General features: G+C 28.5%; 1 protein-coding gene across 3 annotated transcripts; it reads left to right on the forward strand.

Annotated features, from left to right (window-relative positions):
- Nucleotides 1-7,048: 7,048 nt before the first annotated feature.
- On the forward strand, nucleotides 7,049-15,284 carry LOC122294092. 3 transcript variants are annotated; one of them, XM_043102552.1, is made up of 10 exons: nucleotides 7,049-7,209; nucleotides 7,461-7,837; nucleotides 9,133-9,531; nucleotides 9,685-9,834; nucleotides 10,267-10,338; nucleotides 10,586-10,684; nucleotides 11,296-11,349; nucleotides 11,522-11,566; nucleotides 11,696-12,147; nucleotides 14,348-15,284. In XM_043102552.1, exons 2-10 carry the CDS (start codon nucleotides 7,477-7,479, stop codon nucleotides 14,957-14,959), a joined length of 2,244 nt encoding a protein of 747 aa, XP_042958486.1. In that variant the 5' UTR covers nucleotides 7,049-7,209; nucleotides 7,461-7,476; the 3' UTR covers nucleotides 14,960-15,284. The 3 variants fall into 3 exon arrangements, with proteins under 3 accessions (XP_042958486.1, XP_042958488.1, XP_042958487.1); XM_043102554.1 differs by having other exon boundaries at nucleotides 7,050-7,209; nucleotides 7,477-7,837; XM_043102553.1 differs by having other exon boundaries at nucleotides 7,051-7,209; nucleotides 7,437-7,837.
- Nucleotides 15,285-16,082: the final 798 nt, after the last annotated feature.

Raw genomic sequence — 16,082 nt, forward strand, 5'->3', positions numbered from 1 at the left:
TGAATTTTTTTTTTATGTTCTTAAATTTTTTTTTTAAAAAAATTATATCATCACTTAAAAAAATTACTCAATCACTAAATTAAAAAAAAAAAAAATTTGAAAAACAAAAAGGATTCGGTAGAATTTTTTGGTCCGAATTCGGTAATTTTAGCATTTCTGCATTTAATTTGTTGAGAGGACGTCGTTAGAATGACGTCACCCTGAAACAGTAATTCATGATCCAATAAGATGGCAGACAGTTGTTTCACCATCAATGGACAACTGGTGAAAGAGGGTAGGCAAGTTTAAGGGTTGGCAAATCGTGTTTTAATTCCTATTCGTGTTTAAATTATGAATATTTAATTATATAAATCAATTGGAATATGATCTGTTAAGTTAAATCTATCATATTTTTAAATCTTAATTCAATTTAATTAGATAATGGATCGTACAATGGCATTCTTTTTTATTAAGTTATTAATTAATTAAAAATATATTAACACTCATTTAAATTTATTTATTTTATATAAATAAATTAAATTAAAACATATAACTGATTTGATTTGATTAATATGATTTTAAATCAAAGTAAAAATTTATATTTATTAATAACTACAATATATTAATAAATATACATTAATATTTTTTAAATTTTAATATATAAGAAAACATATATTACAAATTCTATAATAATAAATTTAAGTATAGGTCTAAAATTACAATTTCAATAATAAAAAAATAAAAACATAAGCATATTGATAAATCTCCATATTATAACTTAACTATAATAAAATTTTAATTTTAAAATAAATTATAAACAGGTAAAAAATGATTGATTTTGTGTTAAATAGATTGATTTGTTTATAAATCTTATATTAACGAGTCAATCTATTTTAATCTCAATCCGTTAATAATAAATCTAAATTTATGAAGTTTATATCATGTTCTTTTTAATTTACTGATAGTATCTTATATTGTAACTGTACTGATAATCTTATAGAAACTTTGCTATTAATAAGTCCTATAAACTACACATTACATAATTTTTAATTTTTTAAATTTTTTTAGTTTTATTTTTTTAAATAATTAAATTATTCTATTTATTATCTATGATTCTATATATTATATATTTGATAAGAGAAAATAATTAAAATAATAATAAAAAGAATGATATATGATACATGAGATTTATAAATAATAATTTTTTTTTTTTTTTTTTTTTTTTTTTTTTTTTTTTTTTTTATGTTTTTTGGTTCTATATCAGGTGGGAAGGAAATAATTGAATAGCGAGAACAGTCGACATACATCTGTTTTACCGAACTTCTGAAAACGAGTCCTCTTCAGGTTAAAGCATGACTAGCATGATTCAATAAGATTCTTTCAGTGTCAGCTGCATGCATGTTCATTTTGACCTCGTTCCAAAAGATTACTCACGGTCAAAACAAGGCCAATCAGTGACATAACTCGTGTGTGTGTATATATATATATTATACATGATATTAACTGCGTATAAAAAATATATTATAAATGAAAATTATGAAAGAAAACAAATATTATAAATATCCCATGTTGATTGACATAAGTCAGTATGGATATAGTACTGGATCTCATGGTAACCAGCTGTGCGGCTATCATTTTCAAAAGTATTATCAGTGACTACAACCATCACTTTTTAAAAACAATATATATATATATATATATATATATTTATATAGAACTTATAAATCTTAAACTTATATATATCATTGCGTAAATCAATATATATAAAAAAGAAATGCTGAAGCTATACATTGAGATCTGGATAGTGTAATTTTTTTTTATTTAGTAATTAAATAGTATTTTTTAATAATATGATAAATTTTTTTATTTTTAAAAAATATTATAAATATTAAGAAAATACATTAAAATAAATAAAAATAATAATTTTTTTTGCACTGTCGAGATTTTATGTGCAGTTGTAGAGCCCCTCTATATAGATAGGATCATATTATGGTAACCACTGGTTAGCTGTGCAGCCATCATTTCTTCATGACTACCTGTGACTACATGCAACAGCCAAGTGAAACTTAAAGCGACGAGAGGCTGTTTTGGAAAACATATGTCCCGTCTTCGGGTAGCTGCCTCGCAACTAATTTACTTATACTGCTGTTCCTCGTTATCATTATAATATTTTTAAATTTTTATATAAAATAAAATAAATAATTTAATTTTTTAAAAATTTTAATATAAAAATAATATATTTTAATAATATTTTATTCAACTTTTAATTTTAATTCTAACTTATCTCATCTTTCAAAACAAACGAATAAAAGAATTTGAATTCCATTATTTTAATTTTCATCCGAAGTATGTACGGTTTATTCTTGTTCACACGCTGTTATTATGCTGTTTACTGTTTATTTTCAGATTTTACTGTTTATTACTATTTATATGTTGTTTACTGTCAAATTTTACTATTTATTATTATTTATTATTTATTTCAGTTGATATTTTTAAAATTTAAAAATAAAATATAAGAGGTTTGGATATAAAAAACTGTAAGACGGTCTCTATCTGTACTCGGAATCCAAACCGATTACTAAGGCAGGTTTGGACACTTGGAGTGTGTCAGAGTGTGTCTCAGAATTTTTTAAATGATAATGAAATTGTTGGAGTAAAAATATTTTATTGGTTTGGAAAAATGAAAAAGAAAAATGTGAATAAAATTATTATAAAATACGTTAAAGAGTAGTTTAAATATAATTTTTAATATTAATTTTTGGTTTTAAGCTTTGTTTGTTTTTAAAGATGAGTTGAATAAAATATTATTAGAATATATTATTTTTGTATTGAGATTTAAAAATATTGTATCGAGATTTGAAAAAGTTGAATTACTTATTTTATTTTATATAAAAATTTGAAAAAATTGTAATGATTAAGATAAGATGAGATGAGAGTTTTGTAAAAATTTGTAAAGATTGTATTGATTTTTGTGTTTTGTTTTGAAATTTATAAAAGTTGTACTAATTTTTAGTGTTTAAGTAATGATCTTTTATTTTTATTAAAAGTTTAGAGAATTATAATATTTAATTTTAAAATATTTATATTTGAATTATATTTAAAAAGAAGATAGAATAAAACGGAATAAAATAAAAATTTTAAGATGAGATTCACACGGCACCTTATCTCAATATTATAGACATCATGTGATTCACATATTCACTGAAGTGAGTCCATATAGATAAGGTACTCGATGGTATGGGTAACCACACGTTAGCTGTGCGGCCTGCATCATTTCTTCAGGATAGGGTTCATCTACCATATAACCTATCGGTGACTGACTACAATAGCGAGACTTAATTGAAGCTTTGCGTCAAATAATGTTCACAATAAACCAAAATTCAAAAAAAGCTCACTTCTTATAAGGATATTCTAAATGCTTAGATTGAGATTAAACATGATTGAATGATAATGAAAACTTTGTGATATGAAGAGGTAATTGAGAGAAATAGTCAATATAATCAAACCTGACGTCAGTTAAGAGTTCTAATATCATAATAAAAATGATTAATTAAAATAGAGAAAAGAGATGGAAATAATATCAAATTAAAGTGATTTGATTCGCAGCATTTAACATAAATTCAAATGAAAGGTTTTCTGATCTTTTAGAGATCAGAATTTTCAATCATGATTATGAGAACAATTTGAGTTTTTCCTGATTTTGACGTGCACTATATATGGAGCTTGTGAGATCTGGGATTTCGAACAAATAACAATGCAAGGACTGAAAAATCCAGAGTACGTTGCATCTAAAAAAAAAAAAAAGAACCCTCGTATATCATTTCATGCGTCAAAATTAAAGCTTTGGTGAAAAAAAAATATGTCATTTTGATTAATTACTTCAACACATCACTGAAAATAGAATATATATAATCTGTTTCGGAAACTAGATAAGTAATTACTTACTAATTTCTGCCTCTACCTGCCTACATGTTTGGAAAGTGATATGATATGAGAATTTTATGAATAATAATAAAATAGTTTGTGAATAGTAGTTACATAGTTTGAATTGAATATTTTTTAAGTTTTGAAAAATAAGAGTAAAAGTTGAATAAAAAGTATTATGATGCTAAAATATTATTACAATATAATTTTATAATATTATTTTTATTTAAAATTTTAAAAAAGTATATTTTTTATTTTTTGTTTGAAATATTAAAAAAAATTGTAATATTTAATTTTAAAATATTTATATTTCAATTATATTTAAAAAGAAGATTGGAATCATTGAATGAGATGGAATAAAATGAATATTTTAATATGAGATTAAAATGGGTTGAAATTCCCTCTCAATCCACACCCAGCACCTGATCTCCATATATATTATAAACATCATATGATTCACAAATTCATTGAAGTAAGTCAATATGGATAAGCTACTTGATGGTGTGGGCAACCACACGTTAGCTGTGCGGCCATCATTTCTTCAGGATAGGATTCATCTACAACCCACCCGGTGACTGACTACGACAGCGAGCTAGCGACTGTACTTACGAAAAATATTGATCCCGTTAAGAGCTTTCACATCTCATTTTCTATTGGAAAAAAATTTATAATTTAGTTAAAAAATATAATTTTTAAAATTTTACTCATCTTTCAAAAACTTCATACATCTCATTGCCTATATTTTATCTATTCTATTAAAATAATATTTTTTTATTCTTTTTTTATTATTTTTTTCTCTCACTTCCATTTACAAACTTAACTACTCAATATATTTTCTTATGTTTTGAACTATTACAAAAAAATTCAAATTATTTTTTTGTGGATATGATAATATTTTTAAAATTAAATTTTTTATATTTTCGTAATTAATTAAATTATTTTTAAAATTATTATTTAAAATTATAATAAATATGAATATGAGAGAAAGTGTAGATGATTAGAAAAATATTTATTTTATATATTAGAATAAAATATTGATAAAAAATGATTTAGGAGATGAACAATTTGGAGACTCACTATAATAAACATTTTCCCTAAAATAAGGATTCGGATGTGGGGAGTATTTGGATCAAAACCTTATAATAAATCTCAAATTATGGAAAATCTGATATTTTGGGATACTGGATGTGAATGCTCTAACAATCTTCAATTTTACTATAGACTAGGTAGAATAAGAATAATTGGGAAATATCTATTTGTAAAGATACTCACATAACAGATTTTTATAATATATTTTATGACAATATTATAAAATGAGAGTATTTTTATAAAATAATATTATTTTTATAAGATATTTTACAAAAATATTCGTCATTTAACATGTTATTATAAAATATATTGTGAAAAATTATTGTGTGTAAATAATTTTCCAGTATCTATTACATATAAAACTCTTTTCTGATAAAGACATATCATCATCGTCTATATATCTCACTTTATTATTATTATTGAATAACAATTAATGTTATTAAGCCACATCGTCTACTCCTCATTTGTGTTATTGAAATTAACACATAGAATCAAGTTATGAAATACAAAATAATATATCCAATCAAATTACTAACTTTTTTTTAATACATAATCTAAATTCTTCAAATTATAGATGTAGTTTTAAAAAGTAAAGTTTTTATATCAAAATTGCATATATATTTGGCTAGGTTTCTACTTTATTTGAAGATAATAGTCTCAGCAAACTTTGCAAGGTTTCAAATTAAAATTGCAATGATCCATGGAAGGAGTTGATTCCACGTAGAAGTATGAATTTATGAGAATTCAACCAAGATTCTGCAAATCAAAATGTCAAATATTTTTTAAAGGGCCTAGCTATCTGTTGTATAATGCCTCAACACACGCCAATTTAGTTACGTGGAGTGTTTTTCGTTTAGTAAGTTGAGTTATGACTAATTGACTTAATATTTGAGAAATTATTAAGTACTCCTAAAGCAATAATAATGTGGTATTTCAATCCTATCACAAAATATTGTACTACCAACATTACTTACATAAGTACTAATTTTTAACTTGTTAAGACACGATTACTTAACTTGTTGATATCGGATCGATCCGTTATGATACATTAAGAAAGTTAAAGTTACAATTATACCCTTAAACTTAAAATAAAATTGTTAAAATTTTAATTTCGATATTTTTATTATTTGAATTGTAATTTTGAACTAATAGTTAGTTTTATAATTTTTACAGATATTGTAATTTTAACATTTATATAAAATTATATTAAATTTAATTAGGTTAAAGGGATTAATTTCAGACTTATTCAATTCATTTACATAAATAGTTTGAAATAATTCATATTGTATCGTGTTAACCTATTTCATAATATTTTTAATAATATTTTGTGATACGATATAGTTTTTTAATAATGAGATCAGATGAGATAAATTTAGATAAAAATTAAAAGTTGAATAAAATATTATTAAAATATTATTTTTTAATAATATTATTATTTTAAGATTTATTAAAATTAAATTATTTATTATATTTTGTATAAAAATTTAGAAATATTATAATAATAAAATGAGATAAATTCGTTTGATTATCCAAATTACGTCTTAATATGCGAATTAGAGGCCGACGTCCTCATTCATGATCAATACATTAGAATCAGGAAGACATGATCAGATAAGGTAGACTCTTTCAGTTTCAGCTGCATCCATGCATTCATTTGCCTATTCGGCCTCGTTCCAAAAGATTACGTACAATCAAAACAAGGGCAATCAATGAGATATATACCGTGTATATAAATATATATATATATATATATATATATATGATATTTACTGCGTACTCGATCTGATGCATATATACAAAAACATATTATAAATGAAAATCATAAAATGAAACAAAATATTATAAACACCACATGTTCATTGACATAAGTCAATATGGATATGGTACTGAATGTCATGGTAACCACACGTTAGCTGTGCGGCTATCGTTTCTTTGAAAGAACTATCAGTGCTTATAATGATCAATTTTAAAAAAAAAAAAGAAAAAAAGTACGTAGAATTTATATATTTTAAAATTGTATCTGTCATTGTCAAGTCTATATATATGTATATATACAGTGATCAGAGAGGATCCTGTTATGGTAAACATTGGTTAGCTGTGCAGCCATCATTTCTTCATGGAGTACTACCTGTGACTACAACAGCCAAGTGAAACTTAAAGATACCGGCGACAGTTTTGAAAAATATTCCGTCTTCCAGCTAGCTAGCTGCCTCGCAAGTAACTGATTCATGATCTCTTTATCCTTTAATTTGATCAATGATTGAAGTTAAGAAAATCATGCTATTTCTCATCAAGTCAATTTTATTAGTATTAGATTTCACTTTTAAGTTATAATTAATAAAATTAGGACTGTAATGAAAGTTGAAGATTACTATATATGAAATTTGCCTCTGATCTCTTGAACACTTCATCTTTTTCTTCAATTTAATATTTCTACTCACCAGATAGATTATAATATATACTGATAGATCATTGGTACTTAAGATGGAAACAAAGAGTACTACTGGCTTTTCTGCGGCTATTCCTGTTCCTGAATTACTTGACAAACATAATTATCCGGAATGGGCGATTCGGGTGCGAACCTACTTGAAGGGTCAAGATCTTTGGAAGGTCATCACTGACAGAGACGAAAATGCACCAGCTTATGAAAATGATGATGTTGATGATGATGGTGTCGACGATGATGCTGCTGTTGCTACTATTAACGTTCGTAGAAGGAGGAATTACTTGGCTTTACATGTGATCCAGATTTCATGCGGTCCAGACGCATTTTCCGAGATTAGGACAGTTTGTTCGGCCAAGGCTGCTTGGCAAACTTTGGAAAAGAAGTATCTGATCGTGCTTGGTGAGTTAGTTTCTCTCTTTCTCTCTCTTTCTCTCAACATTGCCACGTCCGCTCAAAAATTGATTCAACTCTGCCTAACAAATTACAATTCTTGGTAACCCTATCCAAAATAAATTCAATAGGCTTGGAAGTACTGTCCTAAATAAATACAATTTAAAAGATTCTAGTTTGATTCAGAAGATGAGATGAGGTGGTTTTAGATAAGTTAAATAAAATATTATTATTATTATTTTGAGATTTAAAAAAGCTGAATTGAGATTTGAGATAGTTAAATTATTTACTATATTTTATATGAGAATTTGGGAAAGATCGATGTAATGATGAGATAAGATGGGTTGAGAAGGTTTTCCAATCCAAAAAATGTTCCCGATAAGAAATATAGTTTATAATTTAATAAATAAATTCTACTAGTAAAAATTTATTGACTGTTTGGTAATCATATGTTTAAAACACTTTTAAACATGTTACGTTTGTTTGGAAACAAATTAAAGAAGTATTTTCTAAGTTAAAAATGACGATTATTTAAATTTTTAAAGATTATGATCTATCTTTAAAAGTTTAAAAATTGTATAGATATTTTCATCAATTAATCGTATTTTTAAAATTTGAATTACATTTTGTATTATTCGGAAAATCACGTTTGAGGCAAACGTACATTTTAGCTTATTTGAGATTAAAAGTACTTTAATATGTAACATACAAACAACTTAATTTTTTCATTAAATAACTTTTAAGACTATTTTAAAACTTTTTACGACTCTTACTGCAATCCCAAATGGGCCCTTAAGAAAAATAAAATTTAAAAGCTGAAAAAAATAACTTAAGTGGTTTTAGAATTTTTAAAACATAAATCGAATTTTAAATTTTAAAAACCAAATTATTAAAAAATGATAGGATTACAAATATGAGATTTCTATTTAATTAATTTTACATATTCATATATATATATATATATAGTTTTCCCAATTAACTTAACTGACATAATTTTAACTTAATTAAGTCATTAATTGTTAATGAAATCTTTAAAAGATATATTATGGGATGGACTGCCAGTCTGCCACCACCTGCGGCGGCACCAAATTTACTAGATATGGTGCTGAATGTGGCAAATTCGGCCGAATCCCCCAAATCGGAGTATTTTCTGGCAGCTCCATCTGGCACCACTCATGGTGGCGGCCGGATTAGTTACTTTTGAGATTAATCCAGCCTTTTCTAAATGGCGATCGGAAAAAGACCACAGTTAATTGCATTTACGGAAAAAGACCATCTCATGAAAACAAGAAAAAAAATTGCAGATACGGGCAACATTGACAAGAGCTATCTTCAGTATGCCGACTTGTACAGGGCTGTGCATCGTGGTAATTTGACTGCTACAAAGGACTTCCTTGATTATCAACCGGAGGCAGTAAGCAAGGCAATCACAAATAAAGGCCAAACGGCTCTTCACATTGCTGTTGCTACTGGACATGCCCATATAGTCAGGGAGTTGGTGAGTCGAATGTCGACAGAAGACTTGGGAATTGAAGATGGTGATGGTTACACAGCTCTAATAACGGCTCTTGTGTATGAAAGATCCAAACTGGCGCTCTACTTGTATCCTCTCACTTCGTTGAATCATGATGATCTGGTGCTTGTAGAAAAACGCCGCCAAGGAGCTATGCTCCTTAACCGTGCAATATCTTCCAGAAATTTGGGTAGCAACGTACTCTTTGTTTTACTAATACCCAATATATATATTATTGTCCGTTATTTCCGATCGATCATTTGAAATCTTGGCATTATAATTAATTAATTCCTATTTTGCTCATGATTCTTTTGCTGCATGTACGCTTCGCACAACACAACAGATCTTGCTTTGCATTTAATTCGGCTTTACCCAAGTTTGACACATGCTCTTGACGACCGCGGCGAGTCCCCCCTCTTAGCATTGGCTTCTATGCGGAACGCATTTCCGAGTGGAAATCGACTCGTCTTCTGGAAACAATGGATCTATAACTGTTAGTGCTACTCTCTCTCTCTCTCTCTCTCTCTCTCATTACTAGAGTTTGCCACTACTTTCAATTACTATGTTAATAGTTGATGGAGAATCAAGACAAATGTACCGATCAATCGTGAAATATTACAGAGTTATTCTACTTTCAAGTTTTTGTATAGAACACATCATCCACATTATTTAAATGGTAAGATTTGATTATAGTATCTTCTCACAAATATAATTTTTCAATGCTATATATGTTTCGTTTGAAGGTTTCAATATATCCGGATAGAGCCAATTAAAGAGAGATATATATAATATATATACATGCTATTATATTTTTTGTTGTATTTTTAAAAGATCAAAATTGTTCATCCAAGACCTGGATTGACAGCAGTACTTCTATCCGACATTTTTCACGGACTTAAGATTTGCTGGCCTTTTTTGCTGAAAGGTATATGCATTCATCCATCAGCTCTTGGCACCACCATTGAAACTCGTTTGAACACTCCCAACGTTGAATCAGGTATATCTTTCTGCCCTACTTTCCATGATTTTTGGCGTGTAACATTTGAGAAATATAATTTATTTTGGAAACCTAGGTTTTCATTATGTATACAGTTTATTCTACAGCCTAGCTTGTTATATTCGGTTCAGTTTTGAGGCGTTAATGAGCTGTTTCTTGTTGCTAATTTAAAACAAAATTGTTCATCCAAGACCTGGATTGACAGTACTTGATCTTTCCGATATTTGCTGGGCTTTTTTGCTGAAAGGTAATCAATCGGCTCCAGCCACCTTTGAAACTCGTTTGAACATTCCCAACGTTGAAAATGGCCGCCAACGCAATCAAGTAATTACAAGGATCAAATCAGGTACTATCTCTCTGCCTTAACTAATTATAACTATTCCCTCATTCTTGGCTTGTAACATTTGAGAAATATAATTTATTCTAATTTGGAAACTTTAGTATATATTCACTACATATGTAGATCTGATCTCCATCGTAAACTGCCATATGATTTTGATTAATATCTTTATCTTAATTACCCAAAAGAAGTTCTTCAGTTTTGAGGAGTTAATGAGCTGTTTGGTCAGATTGTTAAGGGGGAATATTCTCCGAGTTAATTGTAAAATACGTCCCTTTATACAAATAGCGGTAAAAGTGTTGCAAGTTTCTAACAGTTGATTTATGAATATATCTGCTTAATACAAGATCGATGCTAATTGCATCTGCTTTGAAATATTGCTATTTACAATTGAGACGACTGCCTTAATTATTTGCCCTGTCGTTCATTGTATTACACCAAATCTTAGGAGGCATTCATGTGCACGTAAAGAATCCTTCTCAAAGTAGACAATACTCTATGACTCGACTGACAATGAAAATATCAGTTTTGCCTCAACAAAAATTTAACTAAAAAATTCAGTTAGAAGAAAACTGATTGGCATAGTTACTGAAAAGATTTTGTTGATTACTTTGCAGTGACAGCAGTACTGTTGCGCCACCTAATTTCAGTTGTCCTCTACTTGTGGGCCGGTATACCGTCTCCGCTCCATCAAAATCATATCTTGATAATTTTTATTTAAGATTTTTGTAAGATATTGTGCATGATTAGTTTGAACAAGAAGTTATCTACTAGCTTTGTTTTGGTGGAACTTATATGATCATGTCTGTAAGTACTGAAAATATTTTTTCAATCACGTTGCAGGGCTAATAGTAGCGTCGCTCTACTACACTCCAATTTTGTTGGCCGGTATACCGTCTCTACTCCACCAAAATCATATCTTAGATATATATTTTTTGTTTGAAATTTTTGTACTCTTTTTCCTTCTTCATTTTTTGTTATAGTTTCATCCAATTAATTAAATTGGCATTGTTTCAGCAATTGTGAAAGCAATCGTGCAATTGTATGCAATGAAGAAGCTCCATAAACAATCCCAGAAACTTCTTTCCTTCATGTGTGAGGAGATATCAACATCATTCATACAGACTGGACAGCTTGAAAACATTGGTGGAGTTTGTGATGCAATCACCCTTGCTATCAAGAATGGGATTTCCGAGTTTGTTCTTAAGGTAGCGAGGACACATCCGAGCTTTTTGGAAAATAAATATAGAAATTCGAGGAACATACTCATGCTTGCTGTTCTGTATCGCCAATCTGAGATCTTTAGCCATATATATCATGGGTTTGATATGGAGAACACTTTGACATCTTATGGAGATTGCAACGATGACAACATATTACATATGGTAGGGATGATAGAAGATTCCACTATGCGCAATCAAATCTCTGGTGCAGCTTTACAGATGCAAAGAGAGTTACAATGGTTTAAGGTCATATCTCTCTCTCTCTCTGTCTGGCATATTTTCTTTTCCCTCACTCTTGATAACTAAATTTTTCTTATTCTAAAAGGAAACAAGATACACAACAAACTCAAAACTACTAAACCATAAATGCTCATGACAATCCATTTTTCGAGAACACATCATACCTGAACATATGGATCGAGATGTTCTCCAACTCTCGTCTAACTTGTGAAAAGGAAGACTTATAATAAACGTGTGGAATTCACATTGTACAATAGTCTCATACATGCAACACAGTACCCTATCTCTATCTATAGTTATACCCATAGCCGATCCGCTCCTTGAAAGGAGCGACGATCCATTAAAGAGCGAAAAATTATATTTATAAGCTTCTTATTTACGCACCTAATACATCTTTTCCTTGTCAACTAGTGCAAAAGGTATTGGTCTTTTAAATTTTTTTTATAATTGTAATGGACCCCATAATAAGAAGTACGTTTATACACTCTCTTGTGACCCAAGAGACTAAACAAGCAGTCACCTTAGGCAAATGTACGGCTTTCTTCGTATCAGTCACCTTGCACAACTTTTTAGAGACAAAATACAACATATGGCATGCTAAAAGTAAAACCTGATAATTGATCTGATTTAAATCAGAGTAGTTCCCAAAAGAAAGAACCGAAAATAACCTTAGGCACCAACTTCTTTAAGGGCTATAGCCTAGTATCTGAAACAAACTTTTAGAGGATTTAAAAGAAAAACAGATATTCTGGGTGTAGATCTTCGACGGTACTAGAGATATATGATCCCGATGTCCATGAACTTCCAACTTGTGATATTCCATATAATAATAATAATAATAATAATGATAGATCGTGAATGAGATTTCATATTATTTGGAAATGAAAAATTCTTACTCTTTATAAAGTTTTAATAAAACTCCAATTTTATCATTGATTAATCATTTTTTAATATAAATCATGTAGTTTGGACCTTCTATTAGGACGTTACAAGTGATATTAGAGCTTATCCCAACGGTCAAAAATATAGGATTTGAGCCGTGTCACCTATTACGGGCAGACTCGATAAGGATATCGGGAATTTAAGGGTGATATCTCATATGATAAGGATAAGAGTAGGTGGTGAATGAGGCCCCACATTGATTGGAAAGAAGTTCTTGCTCTAATTTATAAGGTTTCAATGGAGCTCTAATTATATTATTGACTAGTCTTTTTAAAGTATAAATCATGTGATTTGGACCTTGGCATTACACAACCTCTCATAGATAACCCTCAATAGTTAATCCTCATCACAACATCTCTCTTTCCCTTGTTAGGATTGGTCTTCTAATCATTCACAGTCTTCTTATCCTTTTCAATTTACACATTTAAAATATAATATATCCGCATACACACAAAAATAATTTAAAGAGAGCTGGCTATTTTATCATAGATTAAGAATAATTGGAAAATATCTGTTACTTAAAAAATTTCAAAGAATAAACTCCATTTTCATAAAGCCATATATATAACCAACTATAGCTATCTCAATCTATTATTATTGAAAAACAATTTATGTTATTAAGCCACATCGTCTAGTACTCTTTATTTGTGCTATTGATATATAACATATAGCATCAAGTTATGAAATAAAAGATAATATATATCCAATCAAATTACTAACTATTTTTTAATACGAGCTCTAAAATCTTCAAAGTATGTAGTTTTAAAAGTAAAGATTTATATCGAAACGGCATGTATATTTGGCTAGGTTTCTACTTTATTTGAAGTTAATAGTCATTTAATTTTCCTAAAACATGCTTTTTTATTCGTCTTTTTTCCTTGGGCACATAATTTGCTCGTCTTTTTTGTTCTCTTTTTTAATTCACTTAAGCAAAGTTTGCAACGTTTGAGAATTAAGCATGTTTGGACACTGGGAGTATCTTAGAATTTTATAAATACTAGTAAAATAGTTCGAGTGAATTTATTTTATTGAGTTTTTTTTTAAAATGAGAGAAAAAATTTGAATAAAAATATTATAAAGTTAAAAAATTGTATGACTATCCATTTTAATATGAATTTTGTTTTGAAACTTGTAAAAGTTGTATTATTTTTTATGTTTGAATAATGATCATTATGTAATGATTAGATAAAAATGTTAAAAAATTTCTAACATTACCCCTAGTTATGTAGTTGATTTTGGTAGCATATTTTTTTAACAAATGCAGCTTGTGGAGAGAATTGTCAATTCCAAGATTAAAGAAAGTACTAACAAAAATGGTTTGACTCCACGACAACTGTTTACAAAGAACCACGAGAACATGAGGGAGAAGGGAGAGAAATGGATGAAGGGTATAGCATCGTCAAGTATAGTGGTGGCTGCTCTGGTTGTTACTATTACGTTCACTATTGTTTTTACCATTCCAGGTGGTTACAACCAAACTACAGGCTTTCCAATATTCTATAAGAAAGGAAAGTTTAAGATCTTTATAGTACTCGATACAATGTCCCTTTTTTTGTCATCAACTTCGGTCTTGAAATTTCTAGAAGTCCTCACAACACGTTACACAGAAGAGGATTTTCTTGAGGTTTTACTGAAAAAGATGATTCTAGGTTTTTCTACACTAATGCTATCTTTTCTAACCTTGATGATAGCCTTTTTTTGTGCTCTTGACGTCATGCTAGGTGACGAAAGATATATTCCAGGTTCTTCGTATGTTTACATTAGTATTCCAGTCATCTACTTCATAAGGACTCAATTCTGCATTCTTAGAAATATGATCAAGTCGACCTATTCTCGAGACATCTTCAATAGGAAGATGAAGCTTGGTTTTAACTAATCCATTGTGCAATATGGTGTTTTGCAACATAAACGTAAGATCTCTTCGTTGGCAATGCAAGAGATTGCATGCTTGAAGGCTTCAGGTTTGTGCCGCTCAAAAGAATAGAGAGGTTCATAACTTTCTTCATTATCTCAAAGGTTTAAGGGCTTGAGATCAAAATATTGACAAATTTCTCGTTTGGTTGAAATTTGTGTTTAGTGTGTTTGTAATTGACAGATTTCTCGTTTTGTTGAAATTTGTGTTTAGTGTATTTGTAAGACTTGGATGAATTAAGATTTTAGGTTTTAGTGTTTTTTGTTATCACTACTACTCTTTTTAACTCCATTTTTTTAGTTAGTATATTTCTTCCTATTCGTCTTCACTAGTGGGGTGGAGCTAATTTTCAAGCCTCACGATATTGATCTTAGTTTTCATATTATTATTGATTAACTCTTTGCAACATCAACACCAACCCATTCCTACGTATTCAACGCCATAAATGAAAAAAAGATCCAAATGAAAAACAGGAGAGAATGGGAGCGGGGAAGATGCATGAGAAATACCTGATCATTCATCCCTTTAGCAATCAAAATTGGTTGCGAATGGTCTTTTTGTTGCAATAAATTGGTCACAAAAGTCCATTTTTCTTGTAGCATGATCATCTATGAATGCATAAGCTTTGGACCTTTCAAAAATACTTTCCATTATAAATTTAAAAAATATACAATTTTACTAATAGTCACTTTCTTAACCATTAAGTAAACCAAAAAATTAAAAAATAAAAAGATTAGTAAAACGATGATAGGAGGGTAGTTAGGGTGCACAAGGGATGTTTGGGAACATATTTCATTTCATCCCATCTCATCTTATTTACTTTCCAAATAATGTTTAAACATAAATACATTTAAATTAATTATTACAACTTTATCAATTTTCTAAATAAAAATAAAAAATAACTTAATTTTTTCAAATCTCAAAACAAAAATGTAATATTCTAATAATATTTTAACTTTGTAATATTTTTTATTCAAATTTTTTTCTCTCATTTTCTAAAACCCAATAAATTTTTAACTCAAACTATTTACTATTATTCATAAATTATCTTATTACAATTCACAAAATTATCATATCATCTAATTCT

Source organism: Carya illinoinensis, chromosome 14 (genome assembly GCF_018687715.1).
Source record: "Carya illinoinensis cultivar Pawnee chromosome 14, C.illinoinensisPawnee_v1, whole genome shotgun sequence".
NCBI lineage: Eukaryota > Viridiplantae > Streptophyta > Magnoliopsida > Fagales > Juglandaceae > Carya > Carya illinoinensis.

Coding starts and splice junctions, on each gene's coding strand:
- LOC122294092 (XM_043102552.1), top strand. CDS start 7,477: ATGGAAACAAAGAGTACTACTGGCTTTTCTGCGGCTATTCCTGTTCCT. Junction 11,350..11,521: donor TGTCCTCTACTTGTGGGCCG/GTATACCGTCTC, acceptor ATCACGTTGCAG/GGCTAATAGTAGCGTCGCTC. Junction 11,567..11,695: donor CACTCCAATTTTGTTGGCCG/GTATACCGTCTC, acceptor GCATTGTTTCAG/CAATTGTGAAAGCAATCGTG.